Here is a 25535-nt window from a genome sequence, read left to right on the forward strand (position 1 = left end):
AATTCTGTGTTTACATTTCGCAATCTTGACATGTATGTTTCTCGGAATTCTGACACGTTTCACGGAATTCTAAGTGTACATTTTACAATTTTGACATGTTTCTCGGAATATTGACATGTTCTTTCGGAATTTTCACGTTTATCCAAATCATGACACGTTTTTTCGGTATTGTGACATGTTTTTTTTTCTCGGAATTTTGACGTTTCTCGGAATTTTGACATTGTCCAAATCTTGACGTTTCTCAGAACTTTGACATGTTTGTCCAAATTTTGACGTTTCTCGGAATTTTGACATGTTTGTCCAAACTTTGACATGTTTCTCAGAATGAAATTAAATTAATGCATACATTTTCTTTTTCTAAGAATTGCAAGATTTTTTTTTTTTTTAACACAAAACCAGCTTCCATCATCTTTGATGTCATGACCCTCACCTAGTGTCTTGACGGCGATCTGTCTCGTGAGCGGTGGCGGAAGGTTAATGCACACCAGGTCCACATCCGGATGCAGAAGCACGTCATCGATCCGGTTAGTGTAGAAGGGCACGTCCATGTCGCGCGCGAGCTCCTCCGCCTCCTCCTGCGTGCGACCCCACAGCGCCTTCACCGAGAAGCCCTCGTTCTTCAGCAGAGGGATGATGACCCGGGTCGTCAGACCGGTGCCGAACACACCCACCCCGGGCAACATGACGGCGGGCTGAGGGAGTGATGCTCACACACCTGAGGCGGGAGACCCGGCGGGTGCAGGTTCGAGCCCGAGCAGAGTGCATCCATCAACTATGAGCATTGCGCCTTCGGGTTCCTCCTCCCTGTATTCAATCTACTGCAAACTAGAATAATCAATAACTATTCATTCAAATGAAAAAGGTGAGATGGTGGATTCATCTTCATCATCATCCTCCTCCTCCTGCACACCGAGACCCGCGTCTGCGCATTTGTAAACGCTCCGTAGTATGAATATGCGATGAAGATGATATAATATTATATTCACAAATGGATTTATATCCGCTTATCTGCGCGACGCGTCGCGTTCACTCTGTATCATCCAAAAAGACGCGAACGCATCACTGCCGAGGTGGCGTCACGATCTCATAGCGATGCAAATGAAATCCAAATAATATTAGTAAAAAATGTGTCTCCGAGAAGCGTTGTCGCGTCTCCGCACCGCTCGCTATCAATATTGCGATCATCTGCTCCACTGCAGGCGGGCGCGTTAACTCCCCGTTAACCCCTCCACCGCCGGAGAGACTACGCCGATCCTACTATGGCGAAGGCGTGGCGCGTGAATATTAACTACGCAGCGTGACGTTAGATAAAGAGGACGTTCTGACTGGCTGTCACGCAGGTGGGCGCTGGGTTAGCTGGCGAATCCTACGGCGCGGAAGGCGTGGTTTATGAATATTAATTACGTTGCGTAATAGGACGCTGAGAGGGTTACCAAGCAACGTCGGCTCGCTTAAAGGGTTAGTTCACCCAAAAATGAAAATTTTGTCATCATTAAGGCACCCTCATGTTTTTCCTAACCTTTATGAGTTTCTTTCTTCTGTTAAACACAAAAGAAGATATTTTGGAAGAATAGCCTATTGGGAACCAGATTTTTATTACCAACATTCTTCAAAATATCTTCTTTTCTGTTCAGCAGAACAGAAAAGAATCTGCTGAGCAGAAAAGAAGATATTTAATAATATTATAGAGCATTATTATGACAACATGAGGGTGAGAAAATGATTTTAGGTGAACTGTCCCTTTAAATGCTTAATATTCATAAGCAGAGCCTAGCTGTGTGAATATGCATCCAGCTCGTTTGATCACAGCGGGAGACAGTGACTGCAGTGAACGGAAACACAATAACCACATATGAATCACTGTTAGTTTAAAAATCATTTAATAGAAGATAATAAGGGGAGACCCAGGAGCGAGAAGGGTTAAAATATCATAAGCTCTAAACATTGCACCACTGCAATCATCAGTGCATCACTGTTTCCAAAGGAAGTCCAGACCTGCCCATCATCATCATGATGTGTTCATCTGTGTGAGCATGAGTCAATATTCAGATGGAAAGTACAGTATCAGTGAGTCAATAACGGCATTGTTTCTGCATGTTCATAATGGCAGAATGGAGGATGATGATCGACATACTTTGACCTACGACCTTTTTGATCACCTCATCAGAAGAGATTTGAGTTCTAACATGATATTCTCACTGAAGATTACTTGAAAGAATAAAAATGCGAGTAAAAAGTGAGGAAAGCGTTTAGATGATGCTTGTGTGTGCTCTTCTGATGATGATTTAATCAGACGCTCGTGTCTCTGACCCGACTGTGTGCGCTGGATCATGTGACGTACATGTGAACACACACTGCAATCTGCAGAATAACACGCCAACTCTCCTCGGTTCATTTATTATGTTGGTAATACTTTACAATAAGGTTCTACCTTAGTTAAGGGAATAAACATCTTTATTAATCGTAGTTAATATTAATTTCAACATTTACTAATACATTATAAAAATTTGTTAACAATATATAATGGATGAACTTACACGAACAAACAGTTGTATTTTTACCAAAGATGAATAAACACTGTAATAAATGTATTGCTCAATGTTAGTAAATACATCATCTAATGTTATCTAATTCTAATGAACCTTACTGTAAAGTGTTATCAGCATCATATATTAACCATGAAGAGTTGCTGTGTGTCATTCTGTAAACCAGTGATCATATTCCTCTCACAGATTACAGTGTGTTTCTATACTGATAACTCAGAATATTAAGGTGGATATTATTAAGGTGGACATTATTAAGGTGGACATTATAAGGTGGACATTATTAAGGTGGACATTATTAAGGTGGACATTATTAAGGTGGACATTATAAGGTGGACATTATTAAGGTGGACATTATAAGGTGGACATTATTAAGGTGGACATTATAAGGTGGACATTATTAAGGTGGACATTATAAGGTGGACATTATTAAGGTGGACATTATTTAGGTGGACATTATTAAGGTGGACATTATTAAGGTGGACATTATTAAGGTGGACATTAAGGTGGACATTATTTAGGTGGACATTATTTAGGTGGACATTATTAAGGTGGACATTATAAGGTGGACATTATTAAGGTGGACATTATTAAGGTGGACATTATTAAGGTGGACATTATTTAGGTGGACATTATTAAGGTGGACATTATTAAGGTGGACATTAAGGTGGACATTATTTAGGTGGACATTATTAAGGTGGACATTATAAGGTGGACATTATTAAGGTGGACATTAAGGTGGACATTATTTAGGTGGACATTATTTAGGTGGACATTATTAAGGTGGACATTATAAGGTGGACATTATTAAGGTGGACATTATTAAGGTGGACATTATTAAGGTGGACATTATTTAGGTGGACATTATTAAGGTGGACATTATTAAGGTGGACATTAAGGTGGACATTATTTAGGTGGACATTATTAAGGTGGACATTATAAGGTGGACATTATTAAGGTGGACATTATTTAGGTGGACATTATTAAGGTGGACATTATAAGGTGGACATTATTATGGTGGACATTAAGGTGGACATTATTTAGGTGGACATTATTAAGGTGGACATTATAAGGTGGACATTATAAGATGGACATTATTAAGGTGGACATTATAAGGTGGACATTATAAAGGTGTTTTTTTGTGGCTTTGTGGTCCAGGGTCACAATTGTGCTTGATACAACTAAACCACACCCGAATCATAACCATAACCCTATAGTTAATTATTATTACTCACTTAAATGTATAAATGACACTATAACAAGGACACCTTAAAATAAAGTGTAACCAAAAATTAATAATTTGGAATGAATCCTGTTAGAATTAAACGATTCTCTGAGAATAAGATTGGTTTGTGAGTGAAGAGCGTGTTTCACATCATTTATTCATGTGTCCCGAAACCAAATAATCCGAAGAGCAAATATTGATTGGGCTGATGCTCTTGACCTCGGACCAGCAAAGGTCAATCAATGCGTTTGAATCGAGAATAACTGAGTGACAACACTGAAGCCACTCTCATATCAGTTTATCAGGCAATGCGTTAAAGCGCCACCTGGTGTTGGAAACATGCAAACCACGTGTTTCATATATTCTCATACAGTATATTATATACATATTTGAAAACTGTATATTTTAAGAGTTGTAACTGCATCAAACTGCATTGAAACCATCACACACACACACACACACACACACTGAGAACACATGGAGAAGAAGCCTTTCACACACGTTCACTGCTGATTCTGGAGAATAACATGGATTTAAACATGTATAAAAACTGTATGTTGTAAAATGTGTTTTCGGCTGAAAGTAGACTACTCTAAAGTCTGAGAACACACTGATAATCTGACATTTCATAAAGCAAATGTAAACAAGTTTTAAACAATGTTGTGATGTAAACTACAGTATATTAAAAATTATATAAATTATATTTTATATTTCTAAAAACAAATAGAATGATATATAAAATGTTTGTATATAACAAACATAAAATATAGTTAGGGTTTTTGACTCAAAGCGGAATGATAATATCATTTGTAATGGAAAAATGTATTAAATGTAAAACAGCTGTAATTTCACGAGTGATCTCAGAGTTTTGGAATATATAAAATTTTACAACAACTTTAAAATTTTATGTAAATCCACAGTTTCCGAGTGGGTCTGTTTATGATTAAACAAACTACATGAGAAACTCCCAGCTTTATTTTAGAGGGCGTTACAACCAGTGATCATCATCATCATCATCCTCTGCTCTTCAGCTGTTGTTTTATTTTGATCTACATCTCTCAGTGAGGTTATTTGTGACATGAAACCCTTAGTGTATCTTTGGTGTCTGACAGGACAGAAAAGAAAATATGTCACCGTACATTTATGTGAATCAGTTCAGTAACTCCAGGTCCTTTAGAGGGGAAAAAGACTCACAATTTCCAGTTTACAAACAACTCGGATGGAAAACTATGGCATGTTGAATGAGGAAAAGAAATGACCACATAAAATAAACACAATTCAAAAAGCAATTTTACACAATATCCCCGTCCTAAAAAATTCTACACAGCGGAGCAGAACTACATCCTCAGATACGGGATCTAACCACATCATCTGCCTCCTCCAGAACACAACGCTGTAGAAGAGGACAGTACTGACGTCAGAGAAGCGGATATAAACACTCCTGATGTTTCTTAGCAGATATTTTTGGCACACAAAAACATATCGAGAGGACACACAATCTACACTGGCGCTCCAAAGTTTGGGGTCGCTAAGATTTGTAATATTTTTGTCTCTTCTGCTCAATAAAGCTGCATTTACTTCTTAACCCTCTGGGGTTGTTCGTTTCAGAGTCACACCAAATGGACCCAAAGGGCGGGATTCATATTTAAAAAAAAAAAAAAATCATGATTTTTTTTTTAGGTTACTCATTTTATTTTATATTATTTTTTCTTTTTTGGTTTTTTGAGAAAATTTCAAAAAAGAAAAAAATATATAATTAGTATTAATGCAATAATTATGACAAAATTTCCCCCCATTAAACATAATAGAAAAATATATTTTTAAAAAAATATATTTTTAAAGCTGTATTTCATTTTTACGGAAGCCCTGAACCGCAACCTAAAAAAAAAAAAAAATCAGTAAAAAAAAAAAAAAAATCAGTAAAAAAAAACGCGCCAGTGGACGCGCACTGTTATGAATGCACAATGTTTCGACTTTAATCTCGAAACATTTCGACTTTAATCTCGAAATGCTAGTTTTTTTTTTTTTGTTTTTTTTTACAGATTTTTTTTTTTTTTTTACAGATGTTTTTTTTTTTTTTACTGACTTTTTTTTTTTTTTAGGTTGCGGTTCAGGGCTTCCGTACATTTTAGAGTCAAGCCTAGGCCTCATAAAAGCAATTTTTGAAATGAAATGGATGCCATCTGGTGGTCAAACTGAGCCTTGTAAAAATGCAAAACATCTGAATTGTTTGGTGTGTTTGTGTATAAAAGTGTGTCTGGATGCGTCTGTTTTGCACTCTTGATGTTTTATAGATTCACCCCTTCACTGTGTGCTTTTTTTCAAGATCGTGGATGATTTGTAGATTGTACGCACAAAAAAACTCACTATTTTCACATTTTTGCCAATTTCCCATTCATTTTCCATGCAGGTCCATTTGGACCCGAACACCCAAAGTGTGACTATTTTTTTACAACCAATTAGACTATTCACATCCTGTCTCCAATTTTTTTGGGTGTTCAAATACCAAATACCAACAAAGTCACCAAATTTCGGACCATTCCGAGGAAGCTGTGATTTAAAAAAAAAAATGTATTTAAATTCTTCAGGGTCCATTTGGGCCGAACAACCCCAGAGGGTTAAAAAATACTGTAAAAATAGTGAAATATTGTTACGAGCCATTTAAAACAGCCATTTTCTATGAGTATTTATTTTAACATGTCATTTATTCCAGCATCATTGCTCCAGTCTTCTGTCATGATCCTTCAGAAATCACTCTAATATGATTATCATCAGTTTAAAACAGCATTTATTCGAAATAAAATAAATTAGAAAATGTTAAAAAATGCTTTTACGGTCACTTTCGATTTGTATTATTAAGTATTAACCCCAAACTTTCGAACAGAAGTGTGTTACAGTACATCATGTGACACCGTGTCCAAACCAAGTTCAACAAAATCACAGCCAATCAGGACACATGTGCTGTTTAATATGCAGTGATTGTGGACCAATGAGGCGCCTGGTAAGAACACAGTGTAGAAGAACAAAAAGAACAGGACAAATAAAATGTTGTAAATCTTGGTAGAACTGCTCTGTGATCTGTCCGAGTCTAAACACAATAGTTCCTACAACCTTGTAAAGTTGAAGTAAAATACTCCTCACGTCTGCTATTGGTCAAAAACAGATAGCCCCACCCCCAATGCCACTCCATTGGTCGAGCCATTATCTCTATGTCCAGCTCATTCAGACAGACATCACAAGAGAATACAGTAGATTGCTATGGCTGAGGCTAACTGAACGGGTTTGGTTCACGAACGTCAAGACAGACGCTTCAAATTTAGTTCCAGCTTATATGAGAAAACATGTTTATTGCTGAGAGATAAAGATGTTGCAGTGCTGGTTGTCTGGTTGTCTTTTGCTATTATCATACAAACTAAAAAGTGCAAATACAGCCGAAATCATCCCGATTAAACTGCCGAAACGAAACCTCAGTACTCAATAATAAACGTCATGGCTGTTCTCCTTCAAACATTTCAACATTTATAATACAGAACCCTTGGTCAGTGATGCCTTGATAAAAATAAAAAAAAGTTATTGCACATTTCATATCATGAAGTCGGTAACGTCATCTGACACACTCATCCCCTCGATATCAGAAAGCCATCATGGATGTGGATCAGCTCTGAACATCGATGTTATTTTGGGTATCAAGCGACAATCTGAACGTCCGCAAACGAATAAAGCAGATGCAGATGGACTTGATGAATGAATCGATATTAAACAGGCATTACCAAACGCTCCTGGGAAAAGCCTTCGACATCTGGAATAACAGGCGAACGATGCACAACACGGACATAAAACTAGCATAGCACGAACAAATAAAAGAAGACGAGGAAACAGTCAATGAGCATAAATTAAAGTGTCTCCGCTTTCGTATGTGCTTCACGTTGAGTCTGTTCTTCAGGAGATCAGAAATGTCCCGTCTCCTCGTAAACGGCGCAGCTGGACGTGATGCTGCTGGAAAACCCCTGGGTTTTCACGACGCCCCGCTTTGCTCTGGGAAAAAATAATAAACAGAATTCCTGCCGGTGGAAATCCACTTTATGAATATATGGTGATGACCTCTCGACCCCCGCCGCGCACCAACAGGACCCGGTTGAGACCCTCCATCATAACCTCCATAAACTCCATGTCTGAGACGCATCGGTCAAGGACAAGTGGGAAGACGTTTGTGTATAATTTTTTTTAGTGTTATTGATTTAAATAAAGCATTAATCTTCTCAAGGTCGTGCATTACCGTGATTTTACCACAGTAAACCGGTGACATGAAGATTAATGACTATAATCTTACTAGAGGATTATTGTTTTTTAGGGCTCGGCAACGATTAATCCCGATTAATCACATCCAAAATTAAAGTTTGTGTTTACATAATATATGTGTGTGTAGTGTGTATAATTATTTTGTATATATAAATACACACACATGCATGTATATATTTAAGAAATATTTGCATGTATATACTTTATATATATTTGTACTAGGGCTGTCAAATTAATCGCATCCAAAATAAAAGTTTGTGTTTACGTAATATATGTGTGCGTAGTGTGTATAATTATTTTGTATATATATAAATACACACACATGCATGTATATGTAAGAAAAAAATTATTCATATATAAAATATTTATATTTATATATAATATAAATGATATATAAATTTATATACAGTATATACATGAAAATATTTCTTAAATATATACAAGCATGTGTGTGTGTATATATATATATATATAAAATAAAATGCACCCACATATAATATGTAAACACAAACTTTTATTTTGGATGCGACAGAATGTATAATATTATGTATAAATATAAATATTTGATACATTAAGAACGCATTTTTCTTAAATATATACATGCGTGTGTGTATTTATATATACAAAATAATTATACACACTACGCACACATATATTATGTAAACACAAACTTTTATTTTGGATGTGATTAATCGCGATTAATCGTTTGACAGCCCTATTGTTTTTATAAAACTGTAATGTTCAATAAATACTTATTTATTGATAATAATAATCAATATGAGCTACAATAAAACAATAAAAATTGAAGAACCCTTTCTCCAGATACAGTAACAGTTCATTTGTTTTAGGCCATTAGAATTTAAAGAACTATAATAGAACTATTTCTATAAACTGCATTAAAAATATCACTGCATTTAGTTGATTAAAACTTTAAATCTTATATACACGGTAAATATAACAAATAACTGAAAAAATAAAAAAAATGGAAATAATATTAATAAATGGAAATATCAAAAAAATTCTTTGTTAAATTTTTAGCTTTTGTAATTTTTATTCTTTTAAATGTATTTTTAATTCAGTTTTAGTACTTATTTCCAGTTAGTAAACTGTAAAAAAAAATATTTTCAAGATTTGCTATCACAACATTTTTCTTTTGTCAAATCAACTTAAATAATTTATTTAGTTCAGATAACTTATTATTTTAAGTTTCTGATGATTAAATCAATCTCCTTTTTCCAGTTTAATCAACTTAAAATTTTAAGGCAACCAGGGTTTTTAAGTTAAACCAACAATATTTTTTACAGTGTAATTTTAGAGCTTAAAAAATTAAAAATGTTTGTTTAGTTTTCCATTTAATTGAATTACATCATTATTATTTTACTCAGTGTTTGTTTTCTTTGTTCTGTTGAACACAAAAGAACATATTTAACTTGTGAGTAAAGTAAATGATGACAGAATATGTATTTTTGGGTGCACTACACCTTTAACAAAGATTGCATTTTTGATCTGATTCAGTAAATGTGAGTTTTGAGGTGTGGTTTGTGTGAGGATACAGTTTTCGTCGCCGCCCCGGTTCTTCGGTGGGCCCGGCATGTTGAGGAGCACCAGATGTGCCCCCTGAGACTTGTTGACCACCACTTCATTCAGTTTGACCGCTGTGTGCATGCAGCGCACGTTCGACTGGTTCCTGAGTCATGTGACGAGGGACACAAACACACACGTGCGACTCAGTCATATTAATACAGAACTCAAAAACTCATGCCAACATCCAAAAAATGCGAACACGTATTCATGTTCACTCTACATTTAGTTTTGCAAAGCACATTATATTCATAGACTACAGTGACATCAGGAGTCAAATGCAATCTTCTCTATTATCATAGAGCCATATTTGATCCTGATTGGTCAATGTTAACATATTTGTATATAATGACGCTAAACTGTATGACAGAGATCATAGTTTCAAACAGCTGTGCAATGTGTGTAAGCTTGGCATCATGATAAATACATATGCACTGTAATTCAAGCATTATTTATATGATATATTAGTGATATAATAAAGGCCGTTTAAGGTTAGTGTGCACAATATCTATATTTGACATGCACAGCATATGCACATGCCTTTAATAAAGCATGAATTATGAAATCACAAATACAGTTGAAAAACTTGTGCTCCTCAGCGCCACCTTGTGCCCGTATGAACCGCTTTAAATACATTTTACTGTATATAAAAATTAGGGCTGTCAAATGATTAATCGCGATTAATTTCATCCAAAATAAAAGTTTGTGTTTACATAATATATGTGGGAGCACTGTGTATAATTATATATATACTGTATATATATATATATATATATATATATATATATATATATATATATATATATATATATATATATATATAATTTTATATATATAATTTTATATTATTTTGTATATAAATATATATATTTTTATATATATATATTATGTTATATTAGTTTGTATATATATATAAAAATATATTTTTTTTTATATATTATTTTATATTATTTTGTATATATAAAAATATATATATTTTTATATATATTATTTTATATTATTTTGTATATATATATATATATATATATATATATATATATGTATTTATATATTATTTTATATTATTTTGTATATATATATAAATATATATATTTTTATATATATTATTTTATATTATTTTGTATATATATAAATATATATATTTGTATTTATATTATTTTATATTATTTTGTGTGTATATATATATATATATATATATATATATACAAAATATTATATATATTAAATAATTATACACAGTGCACCCACAAATATTATGTTATATAAAAGTTTATGTATACAAACTTTTATTTTGGATGCGATAATCGCGATTAATCGTTTGACAGCCCTAATAAAAATATAAATAGGGGAAAGAATAATAAAGATGCCACTCTATTAACTGCAGCAAATGCCACAATGAATATACAATAAATAAATATTTGTCCCTGTATATAAAAATATTAAAAATTATGCCACTCTATTAACTGTAGTAAATATACCACAATAAACACTAAATAAATAAATAAATAAAAGCTTTCCCGTGTATAAAATACAATAATTATTCTTGCATTATTATTATAAATAAATGTTGAATGTAAATAAGAGTATCTGAGGCCCAGCCGGTGAAGATGAAGCACAAGTTTTCTTGTTGAGATCCATCATGCTGCACACATGAGCTCCTGCACATCTCACGACAGAGGGAATGCTGGGATGTAAATGAAGCGCGCACACACACACACACACACACACACACACATATATGCTGGAATAAAGCAGCGTTCTGCAGGGTTTCAGATGGGACAGCTCAAACATGGACACGGACACGGCTACAGAACAGAGAAATGTGACTTACAGACTCTCCCATTCGCTAGAAAGAGGAAAACGGGACAGAACAACAGAGACAGGCTTAGACGCTTCACACACACTTCAGCACGGACACACTCTTCACATTACATGTCTTCCTCTACTGTAATCTTGTACTTTTGGAGATCATGATCCTCAAATCACAAAAAAGATGTTCTGCAATATTTATAAAAAAAAAAAATAATAATAGGAAATAAAAAATAAAATAAAGATAATAAAAAATAGGAAAATTCATGACGAATAAAAAAAAAGTAATGATAAAGAAATAAATGTAATATTAAGAATGATGATACAAATATATAAGAGCACTTTATTAAAAATAGCATCTAAAGGTTATTAAAAACATCACAATGCAAAAAAAAAAAAAATCTTAATGGGCATTAAATTATCATAAATCTCATATCATAAATAAATGTTTGTGAATCATGATCTACAGATGTGTGAGATTCATTAGTAACCATTGGAGAGAGGAATATAATTATCACTATTATATAAAAATAAAATAAAAACATCAATAATCTGTCTTCCACCCTGTGCACCTGTAACTGGCGTTGGTACATAATTTTCACTTATTAGAAGGATCTTTATAGGGAGAATGTAATTTTTATTACACATATGTAATATTTTTCAATTCATATTATTTTAATTTAATTTTGAATTATTATAATATCTTTTTATAAATTTAATTTTATTTCTATTTATTTATTTTTTGCTATTGGATTGAGTAGGGAGATCATGTAAGGGATAAATGGACAATATTTTACTGTCTACTGTTTATGATGTGTTATTTTGTATTGTCATTTAAAACCAATAAAAACAATTGGAGTAAATAATCTTCGTATTTTCCAGATACGAATATATGAAGAGACAGAGACACGGACACATGATGACACACTGTGATCATGAAGTCACACACACACACACACACACACACCATGCAGACTGTGTCCTTTAAATACCCAGAGGCTTTTGTTTGCTCATGCATCCCAGTCAATCGTTCATCTGAGTGTTTAAAGTCTCGAGCCGGTGTTTGACTCACGGTTTCATGTTGAAGAGGTCTCGCACGGCCATGGTTGCGTTCTGCTCTCGGTTGCGGTTGCGTTCGGTGAAGAACTTCTCTTTGGTCCAGGTCATGTGGACTCGCTCCGGCGCCGCGTCGGCCTTGTCGTTTAGCGCCGCGTGAGACGCTGTGTTCCTGTCGTGGATCAGCTGAGCCTGTGGCGTCATCACAATCACACGTTAAATATATGGATATTCACTACATATTTTTTAAATCACTTTTTTTTTTTTGTCTCTGAACAGCAAATTATGAAAAAAAAAAAAAAAAAATCCCACAACACAAAAATGTGTTTTTTTTTAGATGCATTAAATTGAACAAAACAAAAGTTTACAATAATAAACTATTATAAATTTCTCTGTTACATACATGCAACTATATTAGTCTGAGATATGCAGACTGCTAACATGCGACATGAACCCTTTTTTTATTCATTCTTTATATATTTATGAACAGTTTCCGCTAAATACAGAGAAACACGAGGGAATGAAAGGAAAGAGGGGTCATTGACGATCACAGATGCTCGTGCATGAAGTCACGGACACATGCATGATGGGAAGAGGTTTCTGAAGGGAGGAGCACACACGTTACAGCTACAGAGCCAATGCTAAAGCTAATGCTAAGCACACACGTCTTCTGGCTCTGCACTTGTATGTGTTTGATCCGGGACGGTGGTCTTGCGTTCTCTACCTCCTCCTGTTTCTCCTCATCTAGTTGGCTGATCTGGTTATTGAGGCCTGAGCCGTGAGCTCCGCTGTGGTTCTTCCTCCGAATAGAGCTACGCGATTCGTCCGTGATGCTCTGAATCTGACGCGCGTTTCCCCGAGAGCAGCAGAAATGAAAGAGGGACCACAAGTCACAAAAGTGTAATCATGTGCCATCGCCACGACCCTCAGTCCTGCTACATTATTCACCACAGCCATGCAGACGCTTTCTGGAACCTCGTGAACAAATGTCAACGCAAAATGACAAACAAGAAACCATAGTTTGCCTATTTTTGAGTTTTTGCACTATTTTCATGACAAATAAGCACAACAGTTGTTATTACTGTCATGGAAAAAAAGAATATCATGATTTATATACTTACAAATGTGCTTAATTTAATATATATATACACATATACACATAACACACATTTTCCTTCATACTATAATATGAAAAAAAAAAAATATATATATTATATATGTATATATATATATGGATTTTTTCCCATATTCCAGTTGTCTACTGACATTGGTTTACAAGATATAGCATGAAAATAATGTGACAATTTAAAAAACAAATGTCTTTCAATATGCAATATATAATATATTCTGTTTTCTTTTGATTTTAGAGTGAAATATGTACAGTGGTGTGAATAAGTTTTGGCACCCATGCTAAAGTTGCCTAAAAAGAGGAATAAAAAAATCATCTTTTGGATATTGATCTTAATGCCTTAATTAGAAAAATGAGGAAAACTCCAACCTTTAAGGACACCAATTTTCTTTGTGAATGAATAATGTATCATAAATAAATAAATGTTTTTCCTTAAAATACAGGGTGCATAAGTCAGGACACCCCTATGTTAAATTCCCATAGAGTCAGGCAGATTTTTATTTTTAAAAGCCAGCTATTTCATGGTTATTTCATGAAAAACATTTATTTATTTATTTATGATACATTATTCATTCACAAAGAAAATTTGTGTCTTTAAAGGTTGGAGTTTTCCTAATTTTTCTAATTAAGGCATTAAGATCAATATCCAAAAGATTATTTTTTATTCCTCTTTTTAGGCAACTTTAGCATGGGTGCCAAAACTTATTCACACCACTGTACATATTTTGACATTTCTTGATAGTTTAGGCAAGATTCACTGATGTAGTATTAATAAATATACTGAAGGCAGATTTTATCGGACTGGTTGACTGAAGCTCACCTCTCGCTCGCGCTCCGTCCTCGAGAGCTGCATCTGCTTCAGCATCTGAGAGCGCTGCTCCATCACCAGGGTCTTCTCGTAGGTGAACGCGGAGATATCACTGTCATGCTGGAGGAACACACACACACACACACACAGGCGCAGTTACAGCAGTGAACACACATGAGATTCCTCAATAGGAAGATATTAAAGGTCTCGCCCAGTCTCAAAGGCGTCCCAAATCCCTCTTATTTATTTCACAGTACAGGATTATAGAAGGATTATTTTTAACATGAAATGTTGCGCAATGCACCTTTAACACATGATCAACCACACACAAAACGCTTCTGTAATAATGAAAGCTTTAAATTTTGACAGAAGTATTTCTATGGAATAATAAAATATTAATATGTTGATAATAAATATATGTAAAAAAAAAAAAATTAAAGGTACATTTTATATTAGAACAGGTAAATAATATGTTAGCATTTTTAAAATAATAAGATAATACAAAATTAGGCAGCAATCATACATAATTATAATACTTACATTATAAACAAATATAACTGAATAGTATTAATAAGAATAGTAATAATAACAACAACATTAAAAGATAATTCAATATTATGTAGCAGTAATATAATATAACAAAAATTAAAACACTATTTTAATATAAAATAAATATAAATAACTTAATAAAATAATAATAATAAAGAAAATTTCATATTATGCAACAATAATAAATAATTGTAATAATAACACAAACTAAAATATTGTATTCATATATTAAATAAATGATAGCTACTTATAATAATAATAAGATAATTCTATATAATATGTAGCAATAATACATATTTGGAATATTTATAATAAACTACAACACAAAAATTAAAACATTCTATTCATATATTCAATTAATTAAATTAAATTAAATATAATATAATAATGCCATAATATAATATAATATAATATAATATAATATAATATAAAAACAGCAGCATAATATAATATAATATAATATAATATAATATAATATAATATAATATAATATAATATAATATAATATAATATAATATAAAAACAGCAGCATCAGGAAGGGCTCACCATCTCCACCACCTCCACCTCGGCGTTCAGACGGAGATGATAGAGGAACATCTGCAGGTCTTTCTTCATCTGGATGCTGTTATCATCTAACTGAGCCACGGTGAAGATGCGCATCTTACACTTCCTCCACACCTGACACACGGACACACAAGAGCATGATCTTTTAGAGCAGTGTCCCTGACAGGCTGAAGATCAGATTCACAGCTCACTCAGGGCCCAACCTTGTGCTGTCGCAGGAGGAAGGGCAGGAGCATCAGCATGCCCCCGTCGTGAACGATCCACCACACGTCGATGGTTCCTTCACTGAGACGCTCCTGATGAGGGAAACTGTCCACGTTTTTGGCCACCAGAAGAGCCAGATGGGCGGCAGTCGTCTCTCGGACCGTCTCTGAGGAGAGAAACGCCACAGGCTCTTAACTAAAGGGATACTTCACCTCTGGAAAGATGAGTGTGTATTTAAAATGGGTCATTATGTAGAAGAAATGTGAAATTATTTTTGAATTTGGAGCTTTCTAGACTGAGAAAAGCCAGAAAATGTATTTTTGGTTTATGTGGATGAAAGACAACAACTCCCACAATGCACTTGCTTCGCTGCCCTAGGAGGCCACGCCTACCGGTGACAGAGCGCAGTAGTTAAACAACACATCTAGGCTACTAGTGAGTCTCTGCAATGAGTGAATCTGCCCAGAGAAATGAATGAATTGACTCAGAAAAATATTTGTTCATTTTGATGAACGAGTTCGAACAGGAGAGTCACGAACGAACGAGAGTGCATGATGTTGGAGGAAATCCTACGAGTCTAGTTATATGTCGGTTTTAAGTGAGATCTTCCTCAGTTCAACAGTGTGTGTGTGTGTGTGTGTGTGTCCAGTCTCAGACCTATGAAGTTCTTCCAGGTCTGCGGGTCGTTGGACTGTCTCCAATTCGTGGGCCAGGCCATCAGAACAGAGTTGTGTTTCATTCCTCCGAGGCCGGCGGACTGGATCAGGTGAGAGATGCCGTCGCGCTGGTTCGACGACACCACCACATGACAGAAGCCCTTCGTCTTCTCTGCGGACATGGCTGATTTGATGTTCTACAGTTGTAAATAAATGAAGAAAATAATCACATCTGATATCATTCATAAACAAGAAGAAAGAAAGATTCTGGGTTGCTCAGTTGTGTCTGTGGCCACTAGGTGTCAGTGTGAGCTCAATCATCCAGTCCTGTTTGCTCAGTTTATTTCAGGACAAACGGTCTGGATATTTTGTAATTGACTGTTCGTACGGTGTATGTTTCAGATCCGTTTACATCAGAGTGAATCTTAAATTAAAGGATGATTTTAAAAACTAAATACTTTCACAAAAACAATCAGTGATTCTAGTTTTAAAGTAGCTTTACACTCTAACAAAAAGATAAAAAAAAATATTAATATAATAAATAAATTCATAATAATAATAATAAGACAATTCAAAGTAATAATGCAGCATAATAATTATAATGTAGTAGTTTTTTTTAAAACATTTTCATATATTAAATTAATTAATCTACTACTAGTAACATAATATAGCCTACTATAATTGTGATTTTGTATTATTATTGTTGTTTTTTAGTTAGTTATATACCCAATAACTAAAAGCAACTTAAATAACACTTTATATTTGTATTATCTAAAGTTAACATAGATAAATATATACAGTAACAAATGAATTGGTCATTGTAAGTTAATGTTAATGTACTTACTAATGTTAACTAAATGGGAACTTATTGTAAAATGTTGCTAATCAGTTTGTAATAAATGTATACAATTATTCAAATCATATTTTCATTTTCAAGACAATTCAATGTAATAATGCAGCAATAATACATATTTATAATAATTATAATATAGTTTATTTTTTAACATATTCATATATTAAATTAATTCGTCTACTACTAGTAACATAATATACTATAATTGTGATTTTGTATTATTATTGTGTTGTTTAGTTAGTTATATACCCAATAACTAAAAGCAACTTAAAAAACACTTTAGTATCTAAAGTTAACAAAGATAAATAAATACTGCAACTCATAGTAAGTTAATGTTAATGTACTTGCAAATTTTAACGGGAACTTATTGTAAAATGTTGCTAATCAGTTTATAATAAATATATACAATTATTCAAATCATAAAAATCATATTTTCATTTTCATATTTTAAAATCATACTGTAACTAGTAACTATCCAAGTATCATGCTTATCTAACTTTTCTCCAAAAAATGTTAATTTTGAGTAGTAAAAAGGCCTTTATTTGAAGAATCACTCATGTTTGTCAGTGTTTCATGTTTCACACACACACACACACACCTGTTCTGCTTGTTTGGCCTCAGTGTCTTTGGTGAGGTAGGTTCCCTCCAGCACCGAGGCGACGATGGTCAGGCCTTTGCCAGCCTTCAGCTGTGTGGTGAAGGACAGCAGACGAGGGTGTTTCACCGACAGCTCAGTGTCCAGATTGAGGAGAACCAGCAGCTGAGGTCTGGACAACATCAGGAGCATTCAGGTTCTGCTTATACAATTACCTATTCATGCCTACAACTTTTCACAGTACAATGTATATTAAATGTGCCATGCATTATACTCTTCAAATTGTAACACGAATAAGCTATTAGTGCATAACCTTTAACCTTACAATTATTAAGAACAACTGAGTAAAAGCTGGACTGAATATATTACAATGCACTAAAACAGAAAGGATTCTCCATTGTCAAATCAAACTGTGGAGGTTTTTCTGGCTCGGGATTAAAGGATTAAGCAGGACTGTCGGAGGTGTGATGCTTTCAGGTGAATGATGTCAATCTGAGGCTACAAGTCAAGAGCTCAGCATATCTGCCATTATCATCAATTTACTCTTTACTGAACCCCACAAAAGGTGTATAAATAAAATCCCCTGAAATTAATTCCCACTGGGATTATTCCTGCGCAGCTGGGAAGTCGTGAGCAACATTACTGTAGTATCATCTTTATTATAGTTAATAGTCTGAATTTTTATTTTAGTAGTTGTGTTGGTATGATTTTGTCATTTTTGTTAGATTATGTCATAGTTTATACTATGTTTTTAATACATTACTTTATTTAAGTTAACTTTTATTTAGTTTGAATATACAACAATGTGATTGTTTTATGGTTTTAGATTGAGTTAACTATAATAACCCTGGCCATGACCCTCATCACAGGAACTAAAGAGGCTCAGACTCGGGACACAGGGAAGACCTGTACCAGAGATTGTCTACAGGCTCACAGATGTCGCAGAACAAACACATATCAGTTCCTCCTGATGTAGATTAGACCGCTGCGGCGAGATATGAACAGGTCTGACCTGGTTCCTGAAAGACGACCAAGTTTCATTGCATCTCATTGTGTGCAGGTTATTTAATCCATGAAAGATTACCGAGAGCTCTGGGAAAAATCCAACACTGATTGTCTCTGGATTATGACAAGGAAGTGCGAGTGAAGGAGCGAAAGAAAGAAGCCGGCACTGAAATGTGTTGATATTCTGCTATAGTCTTGGTTTTAATTCACTGAATTTTTAAAACATGATAACCTTCAACACATTTTAAGTGATGCATAAAAAAATAAAAATAATTATTGACCTCACTGTTAAAATATTAAATAAATAAACAAATAAAAATTGTGATGAACACGATATACACTTCTGTTCAAAGGGTTAGGATAAAATGCTTTGAATCGATTTTTTTTTAAATGTTTTTAAAAATACTTTTATTCTCACCAATGTTGCATTTTTTTAATTAAAAATACAGTAAAAACAGTAAAATTGTGAAATATTTTTACAATTTAAATCAGCTGTTTTCTATGTGAATATATAGTAAAATGTAATTTATTCCTGTGATGCTTTTATTCTCACCAATGTCGCATTTATTTATACTTTTATTCTCACCAATGTCGCATTTATTTAATTAAAAATACAGTAAAAACAGTAAAATTGTGAAATATTTTTACAATTTAAATCAGCTGTTTTCTATGTGAGTATATAGTAAAATGTAATTTATTCCTGTGATGCTTTTATTCTCACCAATGTCGCATTTATTTATAATTTTATTCTCACCAATGTCGCATTTATTTATACTTTTATTCTCACCAATGTCGCATTGATTTAATTAAAAATACAGTAAAAACAGTAAAATTGTGAAATATTTTTACAATGTAAATCAGCTGTTTTCTATGTGAGTATATAGTAAAATGTAATTTATTCCTGTGATGCTTTTATTCTCACCAATGTCGCATTTATTTATACTTTTATTCTCACCAATGTCGCATTTATTTAATTAAAAATACAGTAAAAACAGTAAAATTGTGAAATATTTTTACAATTTAAATCAGCTGTTTTCTATGTGAGTATATGGTAAAATGTAATTTATTCCTGTGATGCTTTTATTCTCACCAATGTCGCATTTATTTAATTAAAAATACAGTAAAAACAGTAAAATTGTGAAATATTTTTACAATTTAAATCAGCTGTTTTCTATGTGAGTATATGGTAAAATGTAATTTATTCCTGTGATGCTTTTATTCTCACCAATGTCGCATTTATTTATACTTTTATTCTCACCAATGTCGCATTGATTTAATTAAAAATACAGTAAAAACAGTAAAATTGTGAAATATTTTTACAATGTAAATCAGCTGTTTTCTATGTGAGTATATGGTAAAATTTAATTTATTCCTGTGATCAAAGCTGAATTTACTCCAGTCTTCAGAGTCACATGACCCTTCAGAAATCACTCCAATATGATGATCTGATGCTCAAGAAACATTTATGATTATTATCAGTGTTGAAAACAGTTGTGCTGCTTCATTTTCATTTAGTTTCTCGCGATTCTTTGATGAATAAAAAGTTCAAAACAACACAAATGATTTGAAATAGAATCTTCTGAAACATTATACATGTCTTTACTGTCACTTTTGAGCAAATGAATGCATCCTTGCTGAATAAAATATTAAAGTTCTTTAAAAAATCCCAAACTTTTGAACAGAAATATGGATTTATTGTTTTATGTAGAGGTGCTTGTGTGTTCAGATCCTGACCTCCAGTTTTTAGTGTGTGGCGGCGCCTCCTCTAACCGGATGAGAGCGAAGCGCGCCGCGTTGAGGGAAACACCCCGGATCCCGTCGCCCCACTCCTTCTCCGCCCTGAACACACACATGTGAAATCACCGTGAGCGAGTATTAACTTACAATGACACTGCAGACGATCACTCAGGCAGATTCATCAGTAATCAGCTTAGCGTCTGACTGACTCACGGCGTGGGCTGTAATGCGCTTCTGCAGCTCTTACCCGCGGTATTCAATGTATTTGTAGATGCATCCAGCGATGAGCATGGCCACCAGAGCGTAGTACCAGGAGGATATGAACATCAGAGCCAGACACAAACTCATCCCGAGAAACGACAGAGTCCTGATGAATGACAACAGCAGCGCCAGCTCAGTTAAAACACACTAAACATTTGAATAAAGCCATGATAAGATCAAGCGGAGGGCAAATGGAGACATTAATGTGCCACTAACTTCAGCAAATACATATGCCAAAATAGCAATATTTTTAAATATGCATTTTGACATCAATAATTAAAAGTAATGCGTCTGACCCCAGCAATCTTCAGAGTCTCATAAATGTCAGCTATTGTCTCATTTCGGTCCATTTTAAGTTGAAATGGAAATGAAATGACATGAGAATCAAGTATAAAATAGCAAAATCTGAGCAATGAATGTGTTCCTCAGTGTTATATTATACAGTAGTCAACATTTGAAGTGGATCATAAAAATGTTTTCAAAGTTGTCCAAAGACAAGAACTGGTTTTGTTCAAATTCATGTATAACTTTGATGAAAGGTTTTATCCACTTCAAATGTTGACTACTGTATATAATCCTTCAGTATATATGAAGAGTTCAGATGCAAAAGCCTCTAAATGCCATTTGAAATTTTCTTCTTTAATGATGATTTTTATCAAACTTGTATATTTAAGTTCAGTAATTTCACTTAAATAACAATTAATAGGCAATTATCATTGCCATTGAATTGAAATCACTGAACTTAAATATACAAGCTTGATAAAAATGATCATTCTAGAAGAAAATTTCAAATGGCACTTAGAGGCTGTTGCATCTGAACTCTTCATATAATCCTTCAGTAAATCATTATACTTCAGTTCAGTGCATTTCCACCAAAGACATACAAGTTAAAATGAGTTTTGATAGGATTTTGATTTAAGAGAATGAGTGTGTCTTGACATTATCCATCAGGAATTGATTTGACTGGAAAAAAAGTCAAATGAAAGTATATATAGCATTCATATAAATGCACACCCACCTTTAAAAGGAGGTCAGTAAGATTTTTTTTAAAGAAATGTACTCAGCAAGTATGCTTTAAATTGATCAAAAAATAGATTTATAATGTTACAAAAAATTATATTTTAAATAAATGTTTTTTTTTTTCAGATTAAAGATTTCCACAATAATATTGCTTGCACAACTCTTTTCAACTGATAATAATCATAAATGTTTCTTGAGCATCAGATCATCATATTAGAGTGATTTCTGAAGGATCATGTGACACTGAAGATGATGCTGAAAATACAGCTTTGATCACAGGAATAAATTAATTTTAATATAAATTCACATAGAAAACAGCTGATTCACATTGTAATAATATTTCAAATTTTTTGTAGCCTTGTTGAGTAAAAGAGACTTTTTTCAAAAATATAAATAAATCATCCTGAAGCCATTCGATAAATGACTGTAGTGTCTCACCAGTGGTAGAATTTGAAGCGCGGTCTCCAGTTGGGCGTCCTCAGGAGCGTCTGAAGTGCACAGGCCAGATTTACGAACAGATAACACATGAGAAAGAACCTGACGGGAGAAACACAGTCAAACCGTCACCACAGTGGAGGAGAAAACACGTCACACACACACACACGAGACTTACATTGAGAGGATGGGCGCCACAGCGTCGAGGGAAGCGATGAGAATCCCACTTTCACAGATCAGAGCCGTCAGGAGAAGAGCCCACGTCGGCTCTCCGTTGGCCTTGCCGTGACCGAACACCTGAGATCACATGACAGTCAGTAATTACGACAGAGTCGTAAGTATTGTTGTTGATACTTTATTGATCCTTTATGGGAAATTACATCACGGCAGCTTCAACACATAACAAGCACATCACCACACATTTCCGACCCTCGGACCAATCAACAGCGTTATGGCCGGTTCAGATTACGCGATTTTAGCACGATCCGTTTGACGTAGGGTGTCGTGGGGATTCGTAAACGACAACAGGCGTCGGGATGCAAGATTCGATTGTCTCATCTTGTATAGTGTGTTATAGTGGGCGACAACCGACGTTGTTTATCATGATGCTTCACGACAATACAATAAAAAGACTAGCATGTTTAAAAAAATCGGTCCTCAAAAAATTGGTGATGATGGTAATGACAATGGCAATAAATAATAAATGGTTATTTTGTTTACGCATACACACACATACCCACACTCACACCCACTCACATACACACTTAGATCAAACACTTAAATCACTTAAATCTCACTTCTGGAATTACAAGATTGCTCACAACTGCACTATGTTGGTTTGTATGCATGTTTGACTGTTTAATAAAAAATAAATAAATAAATCGGTCCTTCGTAACGGGGGGCTCTGACTCCAAATGACAAGCAGACTGTACCTCGAGGAAGGGCACGATGCCGTCTCGGGCGATGGCCTGCAGCAGACGGGGGGCGCCGGTGAGACTCTGAAGCCCCGCCCCACAGCAGGAGAAGAACGAGCCAATCACGATCACCCAGGGCGAGGGCCAGGACAACGTGCCAATCACCAGGTTCCCTTTCACAGAGTCTCCAAACCTAATCAACAGGATTGATTTATTATATATTTACGTTATTATACAATATTAAACATTTTGTGCATGTTTAGTTATGCATATTGTGATTTTTTTTAAACAATTTTAATCATGAAAAATTGTCACACGAGTTTAAACAGTATTTTTAAAAAAAAATTATATATATATATACTATATGAAGTAAAAAGTAAAAAATGTTTTTTTTTTTTTTTACTATCATGTTCTTTTACTATGAATCTTGGGATGAAACATAATTGCTGCCTATCTTTTGAACAGTCTTTGCGTGTCTAAGATGCCCTAAAGTACAGTCTAGATAGGGAGCACACTTGGTTTACACCAAGGCGACTCGGATATTTGACATAAAGGGTTCTTTGACTGCAGTGCCTATACGGCTCATAAACAGCCTTTGCACACAAACCCAGCGTTATTTAAAGTAGATTTCCTGTATGTTTATTCAGGAAAATGAGGAATAGAAAGCGCTCACTTGTCTCGGAGCACCACACCGTCGATGCTGGCGCCGAACAACACGACGCAGGACAGATCTGAGTTACACTGTTAAGAAAACGATCCTCCCAGAGGATGAGAGAGACAAACAGCAGCTCTCCTTACACTCTCTCTCTCTCACAGACACAATGATTCAGGGCTTTAGTTCTGCTGGATGCAATGGGTTTACAGGGACTTTGGGAAGGAAAGGGAAGGTTTCTGAGGCGAGTGAGGATACAGATGACGGTGGTGGTTGCGATGGCGAGGATGGTCCCGATGGGAATGGACCTCTGAGCGTCTCTCAGATCCCCGGATCTGTTGGATCCAGCCATGATTCCTGCAGAACAGACATGTGCGTTCTTATCAAATCATGCCAAAATGTCATTCTTATACCAGTACTTTAACATTTTTATTTTATAACTTTATATGTCTCTGATTCAGTCAACAAAATTGGATGGCAACAAAAGCCAAACCTAAAACTATTAAAAATAATTGTAATAATAAATAAAAATAATAATAAAAACATTTTTACATAAATAGAGTGAAAACTAACTAAAAAAAAAAAAAAAAAAAAACTAATAAAAATAATAAAATCACATACCAAATGACTAAAACTAATATTTAAAATATATATATATAAAAAAAGCTGATTCAAAAATATTACCTAAAAATACTATAATAGTATTAATTAGAGTTGGTAAGTTCAGTGAATTTCCAAGTTATTCGGTGAACTTTTCATACATTACGATTTTATTTGTGAAAAAATCTATAAATATGTATTGCTATATAAACAAAAGGTAGCTCTATTATTTAAGTCGATTTTTTCTGTTTGTTCTATTAAACATTTTTAATTGAACTGAAATTAGTTTTGGTCAAATGTTCCTCTGACAACAATACATAAATCAACATTTAAAGGCACCTCAGAGCAGATAAATATTGACATATGTATGCATTATATCACCCAGCTCGAACGCTCAAGGCAAACATAAGGGTCTTTTCCAAACCATCCATCCCTGTTATTGCAGGAAGGTCATGTCCTGATGAAACGCTATCGCTGTGTTTACAGAGAGTTCACATGCGCTCCTGCTGAGCTCAATGTCAGTCTGAGAGCACTAGATAGGCCAGATCGCTGTTCACGCTCATAACCAGATCAAACTAGATTAGTTATAAGGTTCGAAGCTTCGTAATGAACCTGACAGTGCTGTGAAGAGCATGATGTGTCGTACCCGTGACTGAGGGGAAGTAGATTCCCACCAGCAGTGTGAAGAAGGTGGTGATGTCATTGAGCACATACGGCATGTCCTTGTCCTGAGACGAATCGATTGCCGGCACCGACGGGAGGTCCTTCTCCACCATCATGCCAGCGGGGCCGTAGCTTCCCCACATGTTCTCTGTGCAAAGAACGTCAAGATATTGAGCGACTCGTTCTTTTTAAGATAAGCTGATATTTTTGCCCGTTGGGTTCGGTAATATCTGCATTTGAGAAACCACTAAAATTGATAAGTTTTATCAAGTTCATGTCAGTCTGACTCTGAAAACACTGATTGAAATTCTCCATTAACAAATTACGCGGCTTGAAATGCAAAGTTTAACACATTAAAATAAGGTTCCTTATCATTA

General features: G+C 34.3%; 2 protein-coding genes across 7 annotated transcripts in view; both read right to left on the minus strand.

The window, feature by feature from the left end:
* The window catches only part of gfod1 (glucose-fructose oxidoreductase domain containing 1), a 40417-nt gene extending 39164 nt beyond the window's left edge, over window positions 1-1253 (minus strand). The window contains exon 1 of the mRNA XM_039684540.2: window positions 431-1253. Within this exon, the coding sequence (XP_039540474.2) occupies window positions 431-683 (253 nt within the window). The 5' untranslated portion in view covers window positions 684-1253. The remainder of the gene's footprint in view (window positions 1-430) is intronic.
* Window positions 1254-4721: 3468 nt separating this feature from the next.
* The window catches only part of slc12a7b (solute carrier family 12 member 7b), a 61020-nt gene continuing 40206 nt past the window's right edge, over window positions 4722-25535 (minus strand). For 2 of the 6 annotated variants that reach the window (XM_039684499.2, XM_039684501.2), the window contains exons 9-26: window positions 25142-25306; window positions 24154-24252; window positions 23917-23974; window positions 23262-23436; window positions 22508-22626; window positions 22333-22431; window positions 20861-20980; window positions 20611-20715; window positions 17875-18043; window positions 16425-16620; window positions 15767-15933; window positions 15546-15677; window positions 14463-14570; window positions 13238-13354; window positions 12530-12705; window positions 11480-11494; window positions 9621-9754; window positions 4722-7940 (exon numbers count right to left, since the gene is read on the minus strand). In XM_039684499.2, coding sequence (XP_039540433.2) covers window positions 7849-7940; window positions 9621-9754; window positions 11480-11494; window positions 12530-12705; window positions 13238-13354; window positions 14463-14570; window positions 15546-15677; window positions 15767-15933; window positions 16425-16620; window positions 17875-18043; window positions 20611-20715; window positions 20861-20980; window positions 22333-22431; window positions 22508-22626; window positions 23262-23436; window positions 23917-23974; window positions 24154-24252; window positions 25142-25306 — 2246 coding nt within the window. In that variant the 3' untranslated portion in view covers window positions 4722-7848. The remainder of the gene's footprint in view (window positions 7941-9620; window positions 9755-11479; window positions 11495-12529; window positions 12706-13237; window positions 13355-14462; window positions 14571-15545; window positions 15678-15766; window positions 15934-16424; window positions 16621-17874; window positions 18044-20610; window positions 20716-20860; window positions 20981-22332; window positions 22432-22507; window positions 22627-23261; window positions 23437-23916; window positions 23975-24153; window positions 24253-25141; window positions 25307-25535) is intronic. The other 4 variants (XM_039684502.2, XM_089125585.1, XM_039684500.2 and 1 more) reach the window with 3 other exon arrangements.

The sequence above is a fragment of the Pimephales promelas genome, chromosome 22, assembly GCF_988280905.1.
Source record: "Pimephales promelas chromosome 22, fPimPro1.hap1.1, whole genome shotgun sequence".
Lineage (NCBI taxonomy): Eukaryota > Metazoa > Chordata > Actinopteri > Cypriniformes > Leuciscidae > Pimephales > Pimephales promelas.